Source organism: Hyperolius riggenbachi, chromosome 4, assembly GCF_040937935.1.
Source record: "Hyperolius riggenbachi isolate aHypRig1 chromosome 4, aHypRig1.pri, whole genome shotgun sequence".
NCBI lineage: Eukaryota > Metazoa > Chordata > Amphibia > Anura > Hyperoliidae > Hyperolius > Hyperolius riggenbachi.
In genome coordinates this window covers 330734348-330758933 of record NC_090649.1, presented here as the reverse complement: position 1 = coordinate 330758933, position 24586 = coordinate 330734348, and the positions used below count along the sequence as shown (strand labels likewise).

At 43.8% G+C, this 24586-nt stretch overlaps 1 protein-coding gene and 1 long non-coding RNA gene across 2 annotated transcripts in view; one reads left to right on the top strand and one right to left on the bottom strand.

The window, feature by feature from the left end:
- LOC137503978 (uncharacterized) overlaps window positions 1-6968 on the top strand; it is a 93437-nt gene extending 86469 nt beyond the window's left edge. The window contains exon 3 of the long non-coding RNA XR_011019396.1: window positions 6798-6968. This is a non-coding gene — a long non-coding RNA (uncharacterized lncRNA). The remainder of the gene's footprint in view (window positions 1-6797) is intronic.
- Window positions 1-24586, bottom strand: part of ARID4B (AT-rich interaction domain 4B) — a 197785-nt gene that overhangs the window by 2515 nt on the left and 170684 nt on the right. The window contains exons 20-23 of the mRNA XM_068231813.1: window positions 14342-15490; window positions 7894-7998; window positions 6716-6928; window positions 704-850 (exon numbers count right to left, since the gene is read on the bottom strand). Of these exons, the coding sequence (XP_068087914.1) occupies window positions 704-850; window positions 6716-6928; window positions 7894-7998; window positions 14342-15490 (1614 nt within the window). The remainder of the gene's footprint in view (window positions 1-703; window positions 851-6715; window positions 6929-7893; window positions 7999-14341; window positions 15491-24586) is intronic.

Below are 24586 nucleotides of genomic sequence, written 5' to 3'. Positions count from 1 at the left end.
CATTGAAAACTCACAGATCACAGAAAATACTCCACTTTTTTTTATTTGGCAGCAGTGGTTTTGAAATACTCCACTTTTTTTGGGGGGGAAGCAGTGGTTGTGAAAAGGCCTGGGTTTCTCAACTCAATCCTCAAGTACCCCCAACAAAGCATCCACAGAGGTAGTTAATGAGCTCTGCTGAGACACCAGATACCTCATTGGTGAAGGTTTGTGGTTTTCTACAAAACATGCAGTGTTGGGGGTACTTCAGGACTGAATATTTACCACACAAATACCTCACCGGTTGGTCATTTCAGCAGCCTCAGTGAACTGACATTTGATAAAATCAGCTGTTTTCTGCATTACCGAATGCCTTAGCAAATCAAGCTCAATGCCAGGTTTTTTAATTTTGTTTGGCTGGATTTTCCGTCACTTCTTATGGACCACTGTCACTAAGACAGGAGGTGATTTACAAGCATAGTAATAAAAAAAAAACTACTAAGAAATATGTTCTTCCCCAACCTACTGATTGTTACTTTTCCCTGTATTGAAGTTGCAGAGATTTATTCACTTGGTCACATATCACTAATAATAGTATGTAAAGGAAGTAAGACTCACTTTAATAGCAAGTTCTAGTCCTTCCCCAACTTGCCCATTATAAATAGTTTTATAAACCTTCCCCAATCTGTCCAATACAACAGAAGTTGAACTTGAGCAAGCATACCTTCCCTTTCCTTCTTTTTAGAATGCTTTCTTCTTCTGTCAATGGAGGCCACTTCAGATTTCAATGAAAGGTAGTGTTTGCGAAGTTCCTGAAGTTTCTCTTGCAGAAAAGCTATGCGTTCTACACTGCTCATATTTTCAAGGTCCGCTGAAAGAAAAATTAGTAGATGGAATATTGTAAGTTTATGGCGATATTATAATGCACCATTTTATTCAAGATATGCAAATAAAAGTGAAATGCTACAACTGTAATGTTTTTAAATTTGTATGAATTCACAATGAAAAAGGCTGAGATTGGGTGTTAGTAAAATTAGAATTAAAAATATATTAAATGGACGTTAGATATAATACATTTTACATTGAGATACAAATTAAGTCCTTCAAACTTTGCTGGAAATTAAGGAGGTTTTAATTAAAAATGTATATATAGACTTTGGGAATCCTATCCAATTTTCTGTGGTAACCTGATGAGATTTCCTCTTAGGCTAGATTGACAGTGGTCATTTGCATAATGTAATCGCTAAACTAAGTGTGAAATGCAATGAAGACTGAACATAGACTTTAATACAAAGCCTGCATGCAGCGAGTTAGAATAACACATACATACTTCAAACACATACAGACTGTGGTGAAGTGCAGGGCAAAAACTGTTTGAAACAAGCTTCTACAGGCAAGACCAAAGTCGTTCAAAAATCAGAAAAAACATTTAATTAGTGAGTAGCTAAAAAGACCAATGTTTACTAAAGCAGGGCTGTGGAGGCTGTACAGAAATCTTCCGACTCAAACTCAGACTCCTACGTTTATGAAACAAACGATTCCAACTCCGACTTCAGTTACCGAAAATGACTCAGACTCCTCGACTCCAACTCCTTAGTCTAATACTTACCAGGGCGGTGGATTTTGTACAGTCATCATCCGACTCAGACTCCTCAGTTTATTAAATCACAGACTCCCAACTCAAGGTACCCAAAATTGCTCTGACTCCGACTACACAGCCCTGTACTTAAGACCACAGGAATTGGACTGTAGATTGGATTAAAGTAATCTTCTCTGATGCATCCAGTTTTTAGCTTAGACCAAAACCTAGTCATCTTATGGTTAAACAGAGACCTGGGCCCATATGCAATTAACTTTTTCTCTTGAGTTTTCTCCAAGGAGATAATTTTTCATCTTCCATTTAAAATAATTTTCCAGCACTTTTCAAATAAAAAAAGTACCAAAAAGTAGGTGAAAAAGAACTATCAAAATTATTTTGAGTATTTTCTTGCTTTCTGGTTGCTTGAAAGTCCTTTTTTTTTTACAAGTTTAAAAATACGTTCTAGGAGAAAACTCAGGTGAAAAAGTGAATTGCATATAGGCCCTGGAGAAGACTACAACCTAAGGTGTGTCTTGCACAGATGGTAAAATATGGGGAAGTATTAGTGAAGATCTGGGGGTCCCTCAGCAAGGCTGGAGGACAGTGCTACATGCAATATATTCAGGGAAATCAAGGTCTGAATGGAGGATCACCAAATTAAGAGTCTGTTTTTTCTAGAGCAGTCTCAAGATTTTGACCCATATTGAAAACCTCTGGAATGACATTAAAAAGACACTGTAAATTTAAAAACGTCCCCGGGGGGTACTTACCTCAGGAGGGAGAAGCCTCAGTTCCTAACAACAAGGGAAGTCGGCTGTGGGGCAGGTGTGCCTGCAATATTTACCTTCCCTGGCTCCAGCGCAGCAGCAGCTTTCCGATGGGTTCAGGCAGATATAGCCAAGCTTGTTCGGGTCCACTCTACTGCGCAGGAGACTCGCACTTGGGCAGAAGAGCGGATCCGATCGGGCTCAGCTATTTCCACCCGAGCCCAAGCGGTGAGCAGCTACTGCGCCAGAGAAGGTATTTACATGCCCGCCATTCGGGGACTTTTAGCGCTGTCACCGTGGGACGGAGGAGGGCGGGGAAGCCTCAATAGGATCTAGCGGCTTTCCCCTCCTGAGATAAGTACCCCACAGGGGACGTTTTTGAGTTTACAGATTCTCTTTAGAAGGAAGATGGATGGTCACAAACCATCAAGCACAGGTAAGCTTGTTTGCAGAAAGAGTGGTATGAAATTATGTAATAGAGCATGCCAAAAAACACATGAAAGTTTGACTCCAAATCGGTGTTATTTCACCAAATACTGTTTTCGGCACATTCTTTACTCAAAACATTACTGCCATTTTGTGAACAGGGGATTAGGTTTCTTTGAATTATTCAAGTTCTGCAAACATTGCATCACTTCTCTTATTATGATGTATTGTCATATGCTTTAAAATGTATGATGTAGAGAGCAAGATTTTTTATTTAGAAAATAGGAGAGATCTTGTTAGCAGTTCTTAAACTAAGGCAAAACTGTTCAGTTCAATACTCGCATTTATAAAAGATAAAACCCGCAAACCTGATCATTTCTGCAGTGATGTCTTATTTTTTTTTCATGAGCTGTATGTGATTTGTTCACAGCGTAGATAATGTAGACAAAATATATTTTGAAAAATGTAAACAAGTCTGGCACTCATAATTTGCTGGGGGTTGAAAATTGTTTTCTTCAACAGTCTGTCCATCATACACAGTTTCCATTACTTTTTGCTAATTTTTTGTCTGAGCAGTCTCACTATTTTGCTCCTGCTGCACACCACCCACATACATGACTTAAAGGGACACTTAAGTAAAAAAAAAAAAAAATGAGTTTTACTCACCTGTGGCTTCCAATAGCCCCCTGCAGCTGTCCGGTGCCCTCGCCGTCTCCCTCCGATCCTCGTGGCCCCGCCGGCAGCCACTTCCTGTTTCGGTGACAGGCGCTGACAGGCTGGGGACACGAGTGATTCTTCGCGTTCCTGGCCACAATAGCGCTATCTATGCTGCCATAGCATATATCATATACCATATAGCAGCATAGAGGGTGTTAATGTGTCTGGGAACGTGAAGAATCACTCGCGTCCCCAGCCTGTCAGCTCCTGTCACCGAAACAGGAAGTGGCTGCCGGCGGGGCCAGGAGGATCGAAGGGAGACGGCGAGGGCAGCGGAAAGCTTCAGGGGGCTATTGGAAGCCCTAGGTGAGTAAAACTCATTTTTTTTGTTTGACTTAAAGGGGCACTATGGCTAAATTCTTCTTATATTATCATTTAATATAAAATATGTGCAATTGTAGCAATGTGTAAGACTTGTATTGTGGCTAAATAAAACTCTGCTTCAATATTGCTTTACCCTAAATCAGTGCTGGAGTCCCGTCGCCAGAGAAAGCTAAGCGACGCTGAACCAGCACATTCCATTCTGCAGGAGGAGGCTGCCTTATCAGTCGTTTCATCTGAAGTTGTAATCTCCCCCTTTGATGTATGGGAGAGGTTTCACCCAACGTCTAACTGCACATTAGTGCTGTTACAGCTCCTCTGATCTGCCGTACGTCTCAGGACAATGACGTACGGATCTGATGAAAAAAAATGCTCCCCGCTGAGGCCCCCCTTCAGAGACACAAGCAGGACACTGGCTACACAGCACTTGCGTGTGCTGAATCAAGACGCTGGAATCCTGTGCATAAGAGAAGCTGGTCTCCATGGCAACTGACAACAAGTGGTGACCCTGCCTGTGCCAGCTTCTCTGAAGGGGGGCCTCAGCGGGGAGCATTTTTTTCATCAGAGCCGTAAGTCATTGTCCTGAGACGTACGGCAGATCAGAGGAGCTGTAACAGCACTAATGTGCAGTTAGACGTTGGGTGAAACCTCTCCCGATACATCAAAGGGGGAGATTACAACTTCAGATGAAACGACTGATAAGGCAGCCTCCTCCTGCAGAATGGAATGTGCTGGTTCAGCGTCGCTTAGCTTTTTCTGGCGACGGGACTCCAGCACTGATTTAGGGTAAAGCAATATTGAAACAGAGTTTTATTCAGCCATAATACAAGTCTTACACATTGCTATAATTGCACATATTTTATATTAAATGATAATATAAAAATAATTTAGCCATAGTGCCCCTTTAAGTGTCCCTTTAAGGTCCTTTCATACTGTGCACGTTGCATTGCTATACCATGGCAACGCAGCCAAAAAAAAAGAGTCACACCTCGTGTTGCAGTAACTATAAAGTGAAGCATATAGTACATTGAAAGTAGCACGTTGCCCAGTAACTACACAGCGTGGTATGTGTTACTCCCTTGGAACTCTCAACACTGTACTCAATGTGAAAACTGCATAGGAATATCATTGCATCGCATCCCCCCATGTGTTGGTGCTTTAGGCTCGGTTCACACTCAGGCCAGATAGTAAACAGTCAGTGGAGCGGACAGTGCAAGATCTACTCCAGTGGTCTGTTGAGGTTGTTGTAGAGTCTAGAGCGGATGAATTTCCACCATAGGCTTCAACAGGAAATGCATCCCCTGGAAAAGTAGTGCAAGTTGGGGTTTGCATTTTTTTCCTGCATTGGATCCAATGGTATAGTTGCAAAAAAACATGTGAAAATGGATCGGGCTAATAAAATAGAATCTGTTTACTGTCCATTTTTGCAATCTGTAAAAATGGACAAAAAAAAGTTTTCTTTCTTAGATCTAGTGTGAACTGAGCCTGACCATGCATGTTTAGTTCCATTTTAAAGTGTAACTGTTGGGCATAAAACAAAAAATCAATTCTTTATTTTTATCTGGTAAACAAGTAATAAGGATGCTAACCAGGCAATCCAAAAGCTAAAATCACTATAACTTTTCTTGTTGATAAATGATCATTCCCCAGTTTACCTGACTCATTTGGTACACACAAAATTTAGCACACACAAAGAAAGTTGCAGGGCATGCTGGGTTGTCTTTTTTTACTTCTCTGCTTTCCCCTCAGACTTAACTAATGCAGCCTGATTGGCTGAAGCCTCTTTCCCTCCTGTTTTCCCCTCCCACACCTCTGTTCCTCATATACAATCAGGCAGAGGAGAGTAAGGGAGGAAATGACATCAGGATTGGCATCAAAATAGCCACAGTTAAAATGGGAAATGCCAAGAAGGATTTCCTCTTTTTTACAGTAGAAAAAAACACCAAAATCAAAACATGCAATACATATATTATGTAAGTAGAGCAAGTATTTATCTACTTATATATGTTTTTTTCCTGAGATAGTATGGCTGACAGCTCCTCTTTAACCACTTGATGACCCACCCTTTACCCCCCCTTAAGGACCAGCGCTGTTTTGAGTGATCTGTGCTGGGTGGGCTCTGCAGCCCCCAGCACAGATCAGGTTGCAGGCAGAGAGATCAGATTGCCCCCCTTTTTTTCCCCCTATGGGGATGATGTGCAGGGGGGGGTCTGATCTCTCCTGCCTGCCTGGGTGTTGCGGGGGGGGCACCTCAAAGCCCCCCTCCGCAGCGAAATTCCCCCCTCCCTCTCCTACCTGCTCCCCCCCGGCGATCGAGGCTGCACAGGACGCTATCCGTCCTGTGCAGCCAGTGACAGGACGTCCCGTCACATGGCGGCGATCCCCGGCCGCTGATTGGCCGGGGATCGCCGATCTGCCTTACGGCGCTGCTGCGCAGCAGCGCTGTACAATGTAAACAAAGCGGATTATTTCCGCTTGTGTTTACATTTAGCCTGCGAGCCGCCATCGGCGGCCCGCAGGCTATTCACGGAGCCCCCCGCCGTGATTTGACAGGAAGCAGCCGCTCGCGCGAGTGGCTGCTTCCTGATTAATCAGCCTGCAGCTGCGTCGCTGGTCCTGCAGCTGCCACTTTGCTAACGCACGGTATAAGCGTGCGGTCGGCAAGTGGTTAAGAAGGTAATGCTGTGTTTAGGAGAGCATTCAGAAGAGGACAGTTTACTTACTTTTGCCACACCAAAATTTTTTATATAGCTCTTTCTATTTATGAATGTATTGCTAAGACCAACAGAGAAAATAACAATCCCGTATGTAAATTTGCCCTAAAGACTTATTGTGTCAGTAGAAATACTACAATATATGAGTACTCAGGTTTGATCAAAGCAAAATCTAGTAAAGTATAAACCGTAGCAGACCACAACCTACTTACATAACTGAAAACTCCATTTGTACACTTTGGGTAATGAGTCATTACATTCCTTTAGATGAAATTCTCTGTCTTTGCTTTTTAGATATTTCCCTGGAGAGGAAATTCCTGATTGTGTTTTGGTATGTTTTGATGTTACTCCAGGAAACATTTTAGAAGAGTGAATCTTTGCAAGGCTTTCTCCACCAGAGAGGTCATCACTATCGCTGGTATTAGCTAAAGGATAAAAATATTACAAGATAAAACAATCAGTAAATAACACACACACTCAGTTGATATTGACCCTATTGTAGCAATTTTAGATTACATTATAAAAAAAATAAAATAAAAAAAAATGTTTAACCACTTTATGTTCTGATAACAACATATCTAGGCCTAGCTTGAAACAGAACTATAGTCAAAATCTCTTCTCTGCTGTAAAGATACCAGTACACTTACAGATGGGTACCCGATGTGGCCAAAAGATGGTCCCCTTAAGCCTCATCTACACGTGTAGATGAGGCGGCGATCCGGTGGCTCGATTAGCCGCCGGATCACCTCTTCCGCGTCCCCGCTCGCCGGAATCAATACCTGCTCGTCCCCACTCCGCTTATCTTCCGCTTGATTCCCCTCACGGGGAGCGAGCAGGGAATCGGCGGTGGGGAGATCCGTCCTGTTGGATCTTATCAATCGAGTTGATTGATAAGGAACATCGCCACCGCATCTACGCGTGTAGATGCGGCTTTACAGAATCTGATAAAAGAGGGATTGAATCCCTCCAAACACACTAGACATAAGTCATGAATCTTCTGCCGCTCACAACCCACATCAATTGAAATTTGTCTGGTAGATCATTTAGATCGATTATCAGCCAAACTAAGAGATTATCGGGGAGACATGTTGGGACATAGATTTCTGGCAGATTTGCTGTACATCCAATGAATTCTCTGCAAAGGTGGTCCCAGCCAGCTGCAAACCATCCAGTGTGTGTACAGGGCTTTAGGGTGTGGGGTAAGATCATCTGGAAAACATGGGAGGAATCACAAGATCTGTGTAATTCCATGAAATAAAGATTGTGATAATTGTAACATTCTAGTTATCTTGACCGTACTACTGCACACCAATTATATTTTGCTGGGAGTAAAGTAAATATAATTTAGTAATATTTATGAAGGAAGCCATGAATTCAGTGTTCAACTTACCCATCTTCCTTTTCTGATTGGCAGAAGATTTGTGACTGCGCTTGACTTTCTTAACTGCACATGTCTCCACATGGTTGCTGGTATCTTCTAAAATGTTTTTTTTACCTGTTTATAAAAAGTAAATTAAGTATTGGCGAGAACTGTCATATCAAACAAAAAAGGCCATTAAGAGCTATCAGATGCGACTTGCTAAATCATATTCATGCCACAGACGTGTGCCACCAATTTCAAAAACTGTTGCAATCTTTATTCAAAGAGAGGCGACTTGGCAATGTGCTCATGTTCAACACTGCAAAGCTTTGGAATTGGAGGCTCTGACAGAAGAGACAGCTGACTAGCTGGGAAAAAGACCTGAACGCAAAGAATGCACCTTTTTTTGAGCAGTTCTGAAGTATGCGTTGAGTGGAATGTGGGGCTGTTAAAGGGAAGATGTGAAACTATATTTGAAGGGCGTGCCAAGCTACATTGAGAACAGTAATAGAAAACCCAGCATGCTGCATACATCAAGCGCAAACCCATTGTGCAATTTTAATACTGTATTTGTATTTGTGCAGACATTTAAATTAAAAAATGAAAGATTAACAGATGACACTTGCACTTCCTACTTTAGTCACCATTTTTTTTGAGAAATATATTTATTAAACATTTTCATCAGTCGACAGGCAATATGACTAGCTTTTTGCCGCCAGCGCGGAACACACAAGTACCCATAGCACTCTATAGACTAAACAAACTCAATGCCATCAACCCGTTTTTCTCCCGTAACATAATGTCCCCTAACCCAAGAAACGTCCCCTCCCAAACCCTCCCCTCCCTCCCTCCCATTGCTTCACTCATCCCCGACATCCTCACTACTCAATAGAACCCAAACAACTAATTATGCAGCAGATGACAGCTTGTGTCCTTTTATATACCTATTAGGTCAATTCCGGTGCTCAAAGTATTCCAGAGATCTGTTCATTGAGATACCAGGAGGTATAAAGAAAGGGTGACATTAGGACTTTCAGCTCTTGACCAGAATTAAGTATAACAAATGTAAGGTCTCTATTTTTAAAAAAAACTTTTTAGTTCCAGTCTCCTTGTTTATCATTGTATCCAATCCTTCCAAGATCATGAGATGTTGACGTTGTGAGATAAATCCACCTATTATTATAAATAATTCCTTGCAGCTATAACTATCACGTGCCAAATCCTTGGGTTTTTCGGGTTTAGGTGTCTGTGCTGGATTATATTCCACATACTTAAATGGACAAAACAGAAAATTCTTTGATATCTGCCTCTTGCACATCTTGGAAATATATTTCAAGACACTATCCCAGTAGCCACTTATGTTTGGACACTGCCATATGCAAAGGACCATATCTGCACCACCTGGCCTAATGTTAAATGTGTACGTCACATGATATATCATCATTAGGTGCGAGCCCCTCCATACCTCACTGACAACAAGCTGCCTCACCATATTGTTCCCCTCTATGATTTTTTTTGCATATGTTGGGGCACGTAAAGTATTCCTCCCATCTTCTCATATTATAAATGGCTAGATTATTATTATTATTTAGTATTTATATAGCGCCGACATATTACGCAGCGCTGTACAGTGTATATATGTATCTTGTCACTAACTGTCCCTCAAAGGAGCTCACAATCTAATCCCTACCATTGCCCTATGTCTATATTATGTAGTGTAAGTACTGTAGTCTAGGGCCAATTTTTAGGGGGAGCCAATTAACTTATCCATCTGTTTTTGGGATAAGGGAGGAAATCGGAGTGCCTGGAGGAAACCCACACAGACACGGAGAGAACATACAAACTCTTTGCAGATAGTGCCCTGGCTGGGATTCGAACCAGGGACCCAGAGCTGCAAGGCGAGAGAGCTAACCACTACGCCACTGTGCTTTTAATTGTAGTAGCCCTTTCTTCAAATCAGACAGAGACTTTTTAGGCCCTCCATGTTGCAAAAATGAGTCAAAAGGCAAGGGTTTTGCGATAACTGAAATAACTAAGTAAACTTTTGGTAAACGATTTCACCTGTGCCAAGGCTAAATATTGGGTAGCAGGTATGCCATATTTGGCTCGAAGCTCGCTCAAGGTTAGCCCGCAGTGGCAGCTTAGATCTAACAAATTGCCCAGTTTGTCTGTGCTCCTGCCTTCCCTCTCCATGAATGTACCGTGCAAACTGGGTGTCCTCCCATTGGCATGTATTTAGACATTTTAGTCACAATTTTTAACATTAAAAAAGAAATATCTATGTGAAATTGCTCAAATTGATTTTAATCACTGTAATGTGCAGCAAAGGGGAATTTTATACATATACGGTACCTAAAAGTTACTCTCAGTTTTGTGCAAGCATAAGAATGACAAGACTTCTTATATCCTGTGGTAAAAGTGTTGATTCAGACCACTGACCATCTGAAAATGTATGTATGGTCAGTTTAAGCACTTGAACACAGGATTACATCCCCCTAGTGACCAGGTGATTTTTTACAATTCAGTGCTCTGCAGCTTTAACAGCTGGCTGCAGAGCCAGGCTTAAAGTGTACCAGAGATTACTACAAACTAGCCGACCCGCGGCGTAGCATACGCCGCATAAGGGGGTAGAGGGCAGGAAGGGGGTAATGGGCACAGCGGCGGGGATAGGGGTCGGACCCCCCCTCAACTGGGTCCCCATGTGTGCTCCCCCTCCAGTTTAAGCTCAGCAGGAACCCCCCCCCCCTCCCTCACCTGGGTCCCCCATGTGCGCTCCCCCTCCTGCTTAAGCACAGTAGCATCTGCCACTATTAGTAAGAGGCAGTGGGCGAGGATGCCTCACCTCTTCCGTGTTCCAGCGTGCGTTCCACTGTTGTCACTTCCTGCAATGCCGCCCACTGTATTGGTGTAATTTGCCTTTTTTAAACATAAGGAAATCTGCAATAATTCAGCTATAAGTGAACATTTGTGGTTACCCACAATGCACTGCTACTAAATATGCCAATTATTTCTTTTCACCAAGCATCAAGCAAGCATCCAGAACCACTGGTGTATAGCAAGCCTATAGCTTTAAATTTTACACAGCTATATCAAACCCACATATAACAGCCTGTTTCAGACTTTTGGTCCTCATCTGTACATGGCAAGGATTGATATGGCTGTATGAGATAGGGCTTGGACCAGTACAACAGAGTAACCAAGCAGCTCAGGGTGACCCAAACCACCCGTAATGTATAGGGGGATAAAAGGGACCAAAAGAACCTCTACTAAAAAAATCAAAGCTTGGTGTAATTTGGCTTCTTAAAACAGAAGAAAATCTGCAATAATTCAGCTATAAGTGAACATTTGTGGTTACCCACAATGCACCGCTACTAAATATGCAAATTATTCCTTTTCACCCTTGGTAAGTCAAGCAAGCCTATGGGCCTGATTCACAAAGCGGTGCAGCACGTGAAGTGCCGTTTGCGGACTTTTGCGCGGGCAAAGTGCCGCGATGTGTGAGATTGCAGCAAATTGCGCGTGCACAAGACCGCGATTGCGCAAATTGCAGCACTTTGCGCGTGCAAAAGTCCGCGAAAGGCACTTCACGTGCTAAACAGTTTGCACCGCTTTGCGAATCAGACCCTATAGCTTTAAATTTTACACAGTCATATCAAACCCACATGTGCTAGCCTATTTCAGACCTCATCAGTACATAGCAGGGATCAATATGGCTGTATGAGATAGGGCTTGGACCAGTACAACAGAGTAACCAAGCAGCTCAGGGTGACCCAAACTACTAAGAATGTATAGGAGGATAAAAGAGACCAAAAAGCCATCCTACTAAAAAAAGCAAAGCTTGGTGTAATTTTCCTTCTTAAAATAGAAGCAAATCTGCAATCATTCAGCTATAAGTGAACATTTGTGGTTACCCACAATGCACTGCTACTGAATATGCAAATTATCCCTCTTTGCCCTTGGTTTGATATGACACTTCTTCTTCTTGCTTGGACCAGCCCCTTCTTCTTGCTTGGACCGGCCCTGGGGGCAGGGCGCTACTTCTTCTTCTTGCTTGAAGGTTGAGGCACTTACTCTATTATATATATATAGATTAGCACACAAATGAATCTGCCCCCCTTTTGTTGCCACCAACAGAGCTTTCTGTTGGTGGCATCTGAGTGCAGCTAAAATGTTTAGTTTTTTTTTATTAATTTACTGTATAAAGTATTTATTTTGTAACAAATTTTCCTATTTTTTTTTTTTTTTTTTTACATCCCACCCCCCTCTCCCCGAGATCCAATCAGTGATCACCTCTGAGTAGCCTATGAGAGGGGATCACATTGTGGGCCACTCGACGGGACAGCTTTGTCACCAAGTTGTCCCCTTACAGTGCTGCGCATAGATCGCAGCGCTGTATAAAGTACAAAAAACATTTTTCTTCTACCAACCTGCTAGCCCGCGATCGCACATTTGTGTATGGGATCTCAACGGATTGTATACCAGAGACATCACATTATGCTGAGTGTTTATATTAGCACGATGTATATATGTGAACTGACTCAATTTGTAACTGGATGATTTGTGATTTAAAGGATACCCGAAGTGACATGATGAAATAGACATGTGTATGTACAGTGCCCAGCACACAAATAACTATGCGGTGTTCCATTTTTTTCTTTCTCTGCCTGAAAGAGTTAAATATCAGGTATGGAAGTGGCTGACTCAGTCCTGACTCAGACAGGAAGTGATTACAGTGTGACCCTCGCTGATAAGAAATTCCAACTATAAAACACTTTCCTGGCAGAAAACTGCTTCTGAGAGCAAGAAATAGATAAAAAGGGGAATTGCTTATCAGTGAGGGTTACACTGTAGTCACTTCCTGTCTGAGTCAGGACTGAGTCAGCCACTTACATACCTGATATTTAACGCTTTCAGGCAGAGAAAGAAAAAAAAGGAACACAGCATAGTTATTTGTGTGCTAGACACTGTACATACACATGTCTATCTCATCATGTCACTTCGGGTATCCTTTAAGCAGCAAGAGATGAGACGCGCACGGGGCTGATCGCGGCTGAACGGCAGACCATGGGAGGACGGCAAGGGACTCAAACGTGCTTATAGGGCTGGAGGGAGCACCGGGTAACTGTCGATTCTTTAAATTTTGTAATCTCTGGTACACTTTAAGCCTGGCTAAAATATCAATTTTACTTACCAGGGGCTTCTACCAGCCCCCTGCAGTCATCCTTTGCCCGCGCCGGTACTAAACAAGCTTCTAGTCCCCTGCCGCAGCTTAGTTTCATTTTTGGCGACTGGCTCTGTCGCCAGCCACTGCGCCTGCGGTACCCTGGCCACACGCGTCCACCTTTGCAATCACGTAGCTAGGAGCATCCTGTGCAGGCGCAGTACGAGGAAATCTCTACTGTGCCGGGAGTGCATACGAGGACGCAGTGGCTGGGGACAGAGCAAGTTGCCGAAAACAAAACTAAGCTGCGGCAGGGGAATGAAGGCTCGGTTAGTACCGGACCGGGCACAGGTTGACTGCAGGGGGCCGGTAGAAGCCCCAGGTAAGTAAAACTTTTTTATTTAGCTAGGCTTAAAGAGGAACTCCAGTGAATATAATGCAATTAAAAAAGTGCTTCATTTTTACAATAATTATGTATAAATGATTTAGTCATTGTTTGCCCATTGTAAAATCTTTCCTCTCCCTGATTTACATTCTGACATTTATCACATGGTGACATTTTTACTGCTGGCAGGTGATGTCAGTGGAAGGAGATGCTGCTTGCTGTTTTGGCAGTTGGAAACAGCTGTAAACAGCTTTACCACAATGCAGCAAGTCTCCCACAGTGTGATGTGATGTGCTGTGAGGAGCAGACATCACATTGTGGGAGGGGTTTCACCACAAGATCAGCCATACAGAGCCCTCTGATGATTTGTTTGAGAAAAGGAATAGATTTCTCGTGGGAAAGGGGGTATCAACTACTGATTAGGATGAAGTTCAATTCTTGGTTATGGTTTCTCTTTAAGTTTCCCTTTAAATATCTAGCAATGGCCTTGTCAAAGCCTAGGATCACATGGACAGTCTGCGGTATGACCTAAAAATGGCTGTATAACAAAAGTAACTCATCTTATTTGTAAAATTTGGAACAGTTTTGCCTTGAGGAATGGGTGGAAATCATAGTGACTAGATGTGCTAAGCTAATAGACATCAATCCAAGGGACTTGAAGCTGTAATTGCAGCAAAAGGAGGCTATACAATGTACTGACTGCTGTGGCTGGTGAATAACTATGCACAATCGTGGCTTCTGATTGTTTTCCTTGTTCTAAACAATTCTTGCGTCACAAAAATAGTTTGCACATTGTGTAAATCGTGCAAAAACCTATGTAGCCTTTTGTATGAAATTGCCTGACAGACTTGTTATTCAATGCAAGAAATCTGAGTTTGTTTATAAATATGTATATTTTTTGAGCATTACTATGGAGTTAGTTGCTATTTTACCTTGTTCCTTGCTCTCAGTTTCCAGATGGTTACTACTGCTAGAGCTAACGCTTGCATCAAATCCCGTAGGGGAGAGATTCCCCTCAAACTGCAGATCTTGTAACTCACAGGTTACACTATCCACTTCAATTGTGCTATTAGTATCACTTTTCATGCTTTCTACTTCTTCCTGATTTGCTTCTGCACCTTCCTGACTGGCTTCTGCATTTTCCAAAATTTCTAGCGTCAACTGCGGTCTTCTGTATTCCCTGGAGGATGATGTAGAGTCAGGTGTTGTAGGGGGTGTATTCAGTACAGAATTACTGCCGCTGCTAGGAAAGTCTACTTTGTTCTCACTAAATCCATCAGTTTTCTCATCAGCTGGTTTGAGTTCAATGGCATCAGTTATAGGCTTTAGAAATTCTACAGACAAGTCTCTGGTTTCATTACTAACTGCCTGAAAATTTGAATCAAGAGACTCATCATCAACGTGCCTGTGAGGTGGAGATGAAGCCCCCTCTGTATCAGAATCAGAAAAAAGTTCTTTTAAAGTTTTTTTAGGCCACTGTCCTTGGATACTTGACCAAACATCTTTACGGTCTTTGGCTCTAAGCCTTTCTTCTGAGTAATTTAGTTTAGCTTTTTTATCTGGTACATCTTGTAAACATGTATAGAATCCTGCTGTTCGAAGATTTTTCTTTTTGTCATCCAACCCATTACATTTCTTCAGCAGGGGAATTTTTGACTTGGGCTCTTCCTCTTCATCAGAGGATGTAAGTGTGTCAACATCAAAACTATCAGTCATTTCTTTACACTTGATAGTTTCATCCTTTATGTTTGGTGTCAAGGATTTCCCACATTCAATAAATTTCCTTTTACTGCATTTCATCAAAGATTTGTTTACTTTTTCTACAAAGTCCTTTACAAACTTGTTTCTCCTGGGAGTTTCCAGCTCAGAGTCTGTGTCTTCTGAAGACTCCTGCTCCATCTTTGATCTGCAGTCATCTTTTTTGTCAACCCTAAAATAGGTTTCTTCTAGTCCTTGACTATTCTTTCCTTCTGTTCTCATAGCCAAGTCACTTCTAGGATTCATTTTAAAGTCCTTTTCATTTTTATGCATATTGTGGCAAACTTGGGTTATTTCACCGTTGTCTGCAGAGTTTTCTGTAGCTATGCAAAAGAAAACACGAGAAGGATAGAATTTAAATTACATGAGAGGATGAGTAGGTGGAGAGAACATAAATAGAGCTTAAAATGCAGGCACAATACAAAAAACAAAAGCAAACATAAAAAAAATAAAAAACTCTTACAAAAAATGACCACCTTCACCAATGAAGTGTTGCACCCACTCTCAGAGATTGGGTATGAGATAACAGTCCTCCAAACTGGCAGACATTATTATACCAACCATGATTATATTATTTTGTTTTCTTAAAATGTTATTTGGATTGGAATCCTGCCAAGCTTGTTAATAAAACATTTTCAAAATGTTTCAGTGGCGAGATGTAAATGATGATGAAGCCGATTTACTGCTTGACCCATCAGACTTGGGGCTGGAACCCACTAGAGCACTAATTAAAACCGCTTGCGATAGAAATTTGCGACTTGTAGCGGGTTCCAGGCCTGAGACAGGAAGTCACACTAATGGTACGTACACACCTGCGACAACGATCGTTCGTTAGGAACGATAGTTCCGCGACGAACGATAGTTGGCCAAGCAGAGCAGTAAATGCAAATTAGGCAACTTAGAATGTGGCGCAGCGATTGTTATTGCAGAAACGAACGATCAGTGAAGAATGGTTGCGTGCGCACACGGATATGATGTAATTAATGTTTTACAAAACATTTGGATTAACATCAAGATTGATGTTTGTTTTTTTTTCAAAATTCTCACAGAACGATCGTTACTAAACACAATACACTGGAAATACGTAGGTTCCAGCTATATGCGCGGTTGTGCACTACATTCTGTAACGATCGTTCTCGCACGATTGCTGTACACACCTTTCTTTAACAGCGATGATCGCGCGATAGGATCCAACTTGTTGGAAAATTTGCACGTGCAATGATTGCACTTTCCTCGCTCTCCTTAACGATCGCTTCTGATCGCGACGGAAAGAACTTTATGTAATTGTCGGATGAGCGATCGTTAATTGGTGTTTACGAACGATCGTTATCGCAAGTGTGTACGCAGCATTAGACACACTAAAGTGTGATTAAAAAAGAAACCTTTAAATGGGAATGAATTTTAGCCCACGATTAAATGTCCTTCCAATCAGTAGCCAATACCCCCCTCCCCCTCTTTCCCACAAAAATCTTAATCTTTTCTCAAATAGATCATCAGGTGTTCTGAGAGGCCGATATTGTGGTGGAACCCCTCCCACGAACTTCATAGCATTGTGGGAAATGATGGCTCTTTTCAACTGCCAAGCAACCAGTATTTCCCGCTGTGTATATTTATATATATCAAAAAAAAAACCAAAAAACCTTTTACACTATCACATTGTTAGTGGATTACATAGTTATTTGGGTTGAAAAAAAGTCCATCAAGTTCAACCAGAAAATAACAAAATCCACGGGGGAACTGCACACCTACCCTGGAGGTGCAGGATAAGTAATATCAATATGAAAATCCAGAGAATCCGCACACTCTTGTATGAACCAAGTTCAAAAATTTAATCCAAAAATCGTGACAGCCATTCCATAGACCAACGAGTCGTTTCGGGGCCACGCAGGGTCCCCTTTGTCAAGGCAATAAAACACAGAAACCATTCTGTGTTTTATTGCCTTGACAAAGGGGACCCTGCGTGGCCCCGAAACGACTCGTTGGTCTATGGAATGGCTAATGTCACGATTTTTGGATTAAATTTTTGAACTTGGTTCATACAAGAGTGTGCGGATTCTCTGGATTTTCAACCAGAAAATAAGGTACAACACCAGCCTGCTCCCTCACATATCCCTGTTGATCAAGAGGTAGGTGAAAAACCCTTACAAGGCATGGTCCAATTAGCCCCAAAAGGGAACACATTTCTTTCCGACTACAGATGGCAATCAGATAAAATCCCTGGTTCTACGCAACCGTAAATCGCCTAGTAATTTATAGCCATGGATGTCTTTCAATGCAAGCAAAGCATCTAAGCCCCCCCCTAAACGCAGATATAGAATTTTCCATGACTACTCTTACTGTTAAGAACCCTTTCCTAAATAAATGGCTAAAACTTTTTTTCTTCCATGTGCAGATCATGTCCTCTAGTCCTTTGCACAAGCCTAGGGACAAAAAGCTCATCTGCCAAGCTTTTATATTACCCTCTAATGTGTTTATACATGTTAATCACATTTTTTTCATGCAAGCCTTCTAAAGTATACCAAAATCAGCTTTTATTAAATATATATCCACAACAAGCCCCCATAAATACACCGATTAAACAAGAATACTGTCCCACAACAATTAAAAACAACATATGCGGAGCGTTAACAACTGTATGCCTGTGTGGCTAAATAGCATGCACCTATAATTATGCTGCAAATCTATCCTGGCCAGGAAATATATCACAACAGCACTACATGCATCCGCGCTTGCTCACTCCACACACACTTGTGCCTTAGTAATGCAACGTTGGGGGGCCCCCTGTTAGATAATGCATAGGCGTGAAAACATCGAAGCCAGGCTGGATTCAGTTCCATCAACTTAAAAGAAACTTCTCATCTACTGCCGCACACAAAAAAGCAAAGAAGCAACGCAGAAGCGTGGAATCAGCAAAGCCAAGCCAGGTAAAGTTCCATCAGCTCTGTGCAACAGTGCAACTGCTGCTGCATGTAGGAGGCACTCATAACGATCTCACCCGTCCTGTCGCATCACTTTTGGTTAAGGCAAGCTCCTGGGCACAGATGTTAAGTCCTTTGTAGACCTGCTCAGACGTGTGCTGGGGCCATGCCACAAAGACCCCTCACTCCAGCGCACACCGGCAAGTTGGAAACGCCAGCCCAGGAGTCCATAGACAGCGTGTGTGAGGAAGAGCTGCGTCACACGCACCTTGACACCCTGATGAAACGCCCAATGAGGGCGTGAAACGCGTCGGTGGGCGGAGCTACAACTGGTGCGTGTGACGCAGCTCTTCCTCACACACGCTGTCTATGGACTCCTGGGCTGGCGTTTCCAACTTGCCGGTGTGCGCTGGAGTGAGGGGTCTTTGTGGCATGGCCCCAGCACACGTCTGAGCAGGTCTACAAAGGACTTAACATCTGTGCCCAGGAGCTTGCCTTAACCAAAAGTGATGCGACAGGACGGGTGAGATCGTTATGAGTGCCTCCTACATGCAGCAGCAGTTGCACTGTTGCACAGAGCTGATGGAACTTTACCTGGCTTGGCTTTGCTGATTCCACGCTTCTGCGTTGCTTCTTTGCTTTTTTGTGTGCGGCAGTAGATGAGAAGTTTCTTTAAGTTGATGGAACTGAATCCAGCCTGGCTTCGATGTTTTCACGCCTATGCATTATCTAACAGGGGGCCCCCCAACGTTGCATTACTAAGGCACAAGTGTGTGTGGAGTGAGCAAGCGCGGATGCATGTAGTGCTGTTGTGATATATTTCCTGGCCAGGATAGATTTGCAGGATAATTATAGGTGCATGCTATTTAGCCACACAGGCATACAGTTGTTAACGCTCCGCATATGTTGTTTTTAATTGTTGTGGGACAGTATTCTTGTTTAATCGGTGTATTTATGGGGGCTTGTTGTGGATATATATTTAATAAAAGCTGATTTTGGTATACTTTAGAAGGCTTGCATGACCTTAATATCCTGTTTTAATAATGTGCTTATATACCCAGGGTTAAGCCTTCCCCTATATAGATGTGATTGGGGTATAGGAACCATATGATTATCCACTATAAAAGCTATGTTCTCATTTAGTGATATTAATCACATTTTTTCCCAGACTTAATAAGCCCAGTTTATCTAACCTTTCCTTGTAAGTGAGACCTTCCATCCCTCTCTGCACCTTTTCTAAAACTGCAATATCCTTCCTGTAATGCAGTGCTCAGAGCTGAATTCCATATTCCAGATGTGGCCTTACTAGAGATTTAAACAGGGTGCAATATTATGCTAGCATCTCAAGTTTTTATTTCCCTTTTAATGCATTCCAAAATTTTATTTGTTTTAGCTGCACCAGCTTGGCATTGAATACGATTATTTAACTTGTTGTCGATGAGTACTCCTAAGCCCTTCTCCAAGATTGATGTCCCCATCTGTATTCCGTTTATTTAGTATGGTGCTGGACCTTTGGTGCAACCAGAATGCTCGACTTTACATTTTTCAACATTGAATTTCATCTGGGTGTGTTTATAGATGGAAGTTGGTGCTGTTTTTTTTCATGTATGCCAGTTGTTATGATGATGACTCACAGGTTCAGGGTGGATTAAACAACTTAAACGAATTACATGGACAGTATCAATCATTTCTGGATCTTTTTTCTCTTTTTTAACTTTGCAACTTTTTAACTCACTTTGCAATGTATGGATTTATTTCCTACACTACTAAAGGTAACGTTCCTCTTTAAGGCCCTCTGAACCAACCCCAAGTGCTACTCTTAGATACATAAAAGAACATTTGAAAGATGCTGATTTGGCCCCACAGTGTGCTGGTTCTAAATCTACTTTCCACTGAAATCAATGTGGTAAATATTTTTCTTTGTGTTTGTTTTCTGTTTCTGGTCCTTGGAGACATTGTAGAGCAGTCAAGTGCAGAAAAAATGCAAGGGAAAAATTCCTGCATGTGTGCAGCATAGTGCAATTACATGTAACACTACTCATAATGGTGTAATTGATTTTAACCACTTCCCGACCGCCGTATTGACAAATGGCGGCCGGGAAGTGGACGCCGCAAGGACCGCCGTATTGACAAAATGCGGCGGTCCTTGTATGGGCATGGGCGGAGCGATCGCGTCATCCGTGACGCGATCCTCCGCCGGGAGTCGGAAGCCCGGCATTTTGCCTCTGCTCGCCGGCCACTTAGCAGCGCCGGCGAGCGGAGGAATCCGCGATTGGAGCCAATCAGAAAGTATAAGGCACTTTGTTAGGTAAACAAAGTGCCTTATACGTGCTTCCTCCTCGCCTCGTGGTCTCATTGTTGCAGAGACCACCAGCGAGGAGGAAGCACTTTGTGAGTATAACATATACACTGTATTTTTTGCCCTCAGCCTCCCTGATCACCCACCCCAGCCTTCCTACCCCCCCTGATCACCCCAGCAGACCCCTGCCCAGCACTCTTGCACCCCTGTAAACCCCCCCCCCCCCCCACTAACTAGCGACGCTGCCCCTTAGTTTAGGTCCCTAACTGCCTCCTAGTCACCCCTGATCCCCCCCCTACCTTTAGATCACCCCCAGACTCCATCCCAGACTACCCCCCTGTATACTGTATACAACTGTATACAGCTACCTTACCCCCTGATCCCCCTCTGATCACCTGTCTATCACCTGTCCATCACCCCTCAGCACCCCCACCCATCAGAGCAGACCCTAACTGCCCCGCGGGGGTAACCGATCACCTGCCCAGGCCCTCGATTGCCCTCATACCCCCCTTCTGATTACATCCCCTGCTCTTTGTTTACATCTGTCCTTCCCAGCAATCACTAACTGATCTGCGATCAGTAAACCCCCTGTGTCTGCCTCTCATCAGATCAGGACTCAGTCTGCCCCGTGCGGGCTCCTGATCAACCCCCCACCCCCTCAAATTGCCCTCAGACCCCCCCCCCCCCCAAATCACCGTCCAAGTGCATTGTATTTGACTGTGCTGTGATTGTATCGATTGTGCTGCGCTTGTATTCGATTGTGCTGCGATTGTATTTGATTGTCCCGTGATCTGCTTCGATTGTCCCGTGATTGTTCGATTGCCTCTGAGACCCCACTTCCCACCAACCCCCACCCCACCACCACCCCCCATCACCTTCCGAGTGCATCAGATTTGATTGTGCTGCGCTTGTATTCGATTGTGCTGCGATTGTATTTGATTGTCCCGTGATCGGCTTAGATTGTCCCGTGATTGTTTGATTGCCTCTAAGACCTCACTTCCCACCAACCACCACCCCACCATCACGCCCCATCACCTTCCGAGTGCATCAGATTTGATTGTGCTGCGCTTGTATTTGATTGTCCTGTGATCGGCTTCGATTGTCCCGTGATTGTTTGATTGCCTCTGAGACCCCACTTCCCGCCACACCCAACCCCCCCCTCCCCCCCACCACACCCAACCCTCCCCCCCCCCCCCCCCCCCTCCAACCACCACCTTCCGAGTGCATCAGATTTGCTTGCGCTGTGATTGGAGTCGATTGTGCTGTAATTGTATTTGATTGTCCTGTGATTGTTTGATTGCCTCTGAGACCCCACTTCCCACCAACCCCTCTCAAATACTCCCTTTTTGCTAGGTAGGTGCTCTTTTTTTCTGGGTAGTCTCGGAGGAAAACCCCATAAATTTAGCAATCCACAATGGCAAGAAGGGGGCTTTCCGATGACGAGGTATACAGGTACATGGACCAGTCGGATGAGTTCTTTTGGGAAGAATCATCCGTCGAATCTTCCGGGTCCGAATTTGAACCTGTAGAAAGCAGTGGTTCCCTGACCGAAAGTGATGACGAGGCTTTGGTCCCGGCTAGAGCCAGGCGTACCAGACCCCATGTCGTTAGACCGCAGGTGGCGCAGGATCCGCCTCAAGGGCAGCAGGGTGGTGCTAGCGCTGATGATACTTTTCTTGGTGAGGCAGGCACCAGCAGCGCAGCATCTCCTGGACTTGGTACCAGCACTTCTGTAGACCCTGGCGAAGTGGTGAGCGTCAGCATGGAAGTTGAAACTGGTACGGTGGCAAGTGCAGTAGTACCCCCGTCGCAGCCACCAAGAAGAAGACGGGCCCGTAGTACCCATAGACTCCCAGAGGTGCTGGCACAACCAGATTGGCAATCCCCTGATTCCGCCGCACCCGTAGTGCCCCCTTTCACCGCCCAGTCTGGAGTCCAGGTGGCGACAGCTCATCTAGGAACGGCCCTAGACTTTTTGCAGCTGTTCATCACCCAGGTTCTCTTGGACTTAATTGTGGTTGAGACCAACCGTAAAGCCACACAATTCATCACCGAGCACCCGGAGAGCATGTATGCCCAGCCTTTCGGGTGGAAACCAGTCCAAGTTTCCGACATTAAAATCTTTTTGGCCCATATCCTTCACTTGGGACTAATGAAACAGAATGTATCGCGGTCGTATTGGTCTACGAACCCAGTACATCATGTTCCCTTGTACCCTGCTGCCATGTCCAGGACACGATTTGAGTCCATCCTGCGCTTCCTGCACTTCAACGACGACGAAACCTGTCATGAAAGGGGCCACCCTGCTTATGACCGGCTCCACAAAATTCGGCCCCTCATAGACCACCTGTCATCAACATTTGCAGATGCTTATATCCCTGAACAGCACATCTGCGTAGACGAGTCCCTCTTACGCTTTACCGGGCGCCTTGGCATTAAACAATACATCCCAAGCAAGCGCGCCCGGTATGGGATGAAACTGTATAAGCTCTGTGAAAGGGCCAAAGGCTATACATGTCGTTTTAGGGTCTATGAGGGAAAAGACTCAAAATTAGAGCCGGTCGGATGCCCTGACTACCTGGGGAGCAGTGGAATGGTTGTGTGGGACTTGGTGTCACCCTTGTTCCAGAAGGGGTACCATCTTTTTGTGGACAATTATTACACAAGTGTGGCCCTCTTTCAGCACTTAAAGTTAGAAGGAATCCGATGCTGTGGCACTGCGCGGCCTAGTCGCCAGGGCTTCCCCCAACGGCTCGTTACCACCAGACTTGAACGGGGGCAGAGGGCCGCCTTGCGTACTGAAGACCTGCTCGCGGTGAAATGGAGGGACAAGAGGGACGTTTACTTTCTGTCCACCATTCACACAGACACGACAGTCCAAATTCAACGGGCAACTAAGGTCATTGAAAAGCCCCTTGTCGTCCACGAATATAATGTCAACATGGGAGGGGTGGACTTCAATGACCAGAGTTTAGCGCCCTATTTAATTACCCGGAAAACAAGACGCTGGTATAAGAAAGTGTCTTTTTATCTGATTCAATTGGCAGTTTACAACAGCTTTGTTCTCTACTGTAAGGCTGGGAGAACTGGATCTTTCCTCCAATTTCAGGAACAGATCATTCTGGACATCCTGTATCCAGGAGGTGCCAGGCACCCCCCCCCCCCGCCGCCACATAAGTTGGTGGCTCACCCTGAGTCCAGGGTGGCACGGGGTGTCTCTCTCCTGAGGTTATCACTGCCATTGATGTGGAGGAAGATCTGCCATTGATGTGGAGCAAGGTATGTTTGCCGTTCATTTTTCCTTTCAGCCCAGAGTGCATTACCCGTATACCCAATATAAGGAGTATAGCAGAAACTCCTAATACTGGCCATACATGTAATGATTGCAGAGACCCTAAAATGCCAGGACAGACTCCACAAATGACCCCATTTTGGAAAGAGGACACCCTAAAGTATTATGTGAGGTGCACGGTGAGTTCATAAAAGATTTTAGTTTTTGTCACAAGTTAGCAGAATTTTTTTTTTTTTTTTAACAAAGTGTCATTTTCCGTTAACTTGTGACAAAAAATAAAATTTTCAATGACCTCACCATTCCCCTCATGGAATACCTTGTTGTGTATTCTTTCCAAAATGGGGTCATTTGTGGGGTTTGTTAACTGTCCTGGCAAGTGGGCGGGGTGCTAAATTTTGAGCACCCCTGTAAAGCCTAAAGGTACTCATTGGACTCTGGGCCCCTTAGCACAGTTAGGGTGCAAAAAAGTGCCACACATGTGGTAGCGCCGTACTCGGGAGAAGTAGTACAATGTGTTTTGGGGTGTATTTTTACACATACCCATGCTGGGTGGGAGAAATACCTCTGTAAATGACAATCCTTTGATTTTTTTACACACAATTGTCCATTTACAGAGTTATTTCTCCCACCCAGCATGGCATGGGTATGTGTAAAAATACACCCCAAAACACATTGTACTACTTCTCCCGAGTACGGCGATACCACATGTGTGGCACTTTTTTGCACCCTAACTGCGCTAAAGGGCCCAAAGTCCAATGAGTACCTTTAGGATTTCACAAGTCTTTTTGAGAAATTTCGTTTCAAGACTACTCCTCACGGTTTAGGGCCCCTAAAATGCCAGGACAGTATAGGAACCCCACAAATGACTCCATTTTAGAAAGAAGACACCCCAAGGTATTCCGTTAGTAGT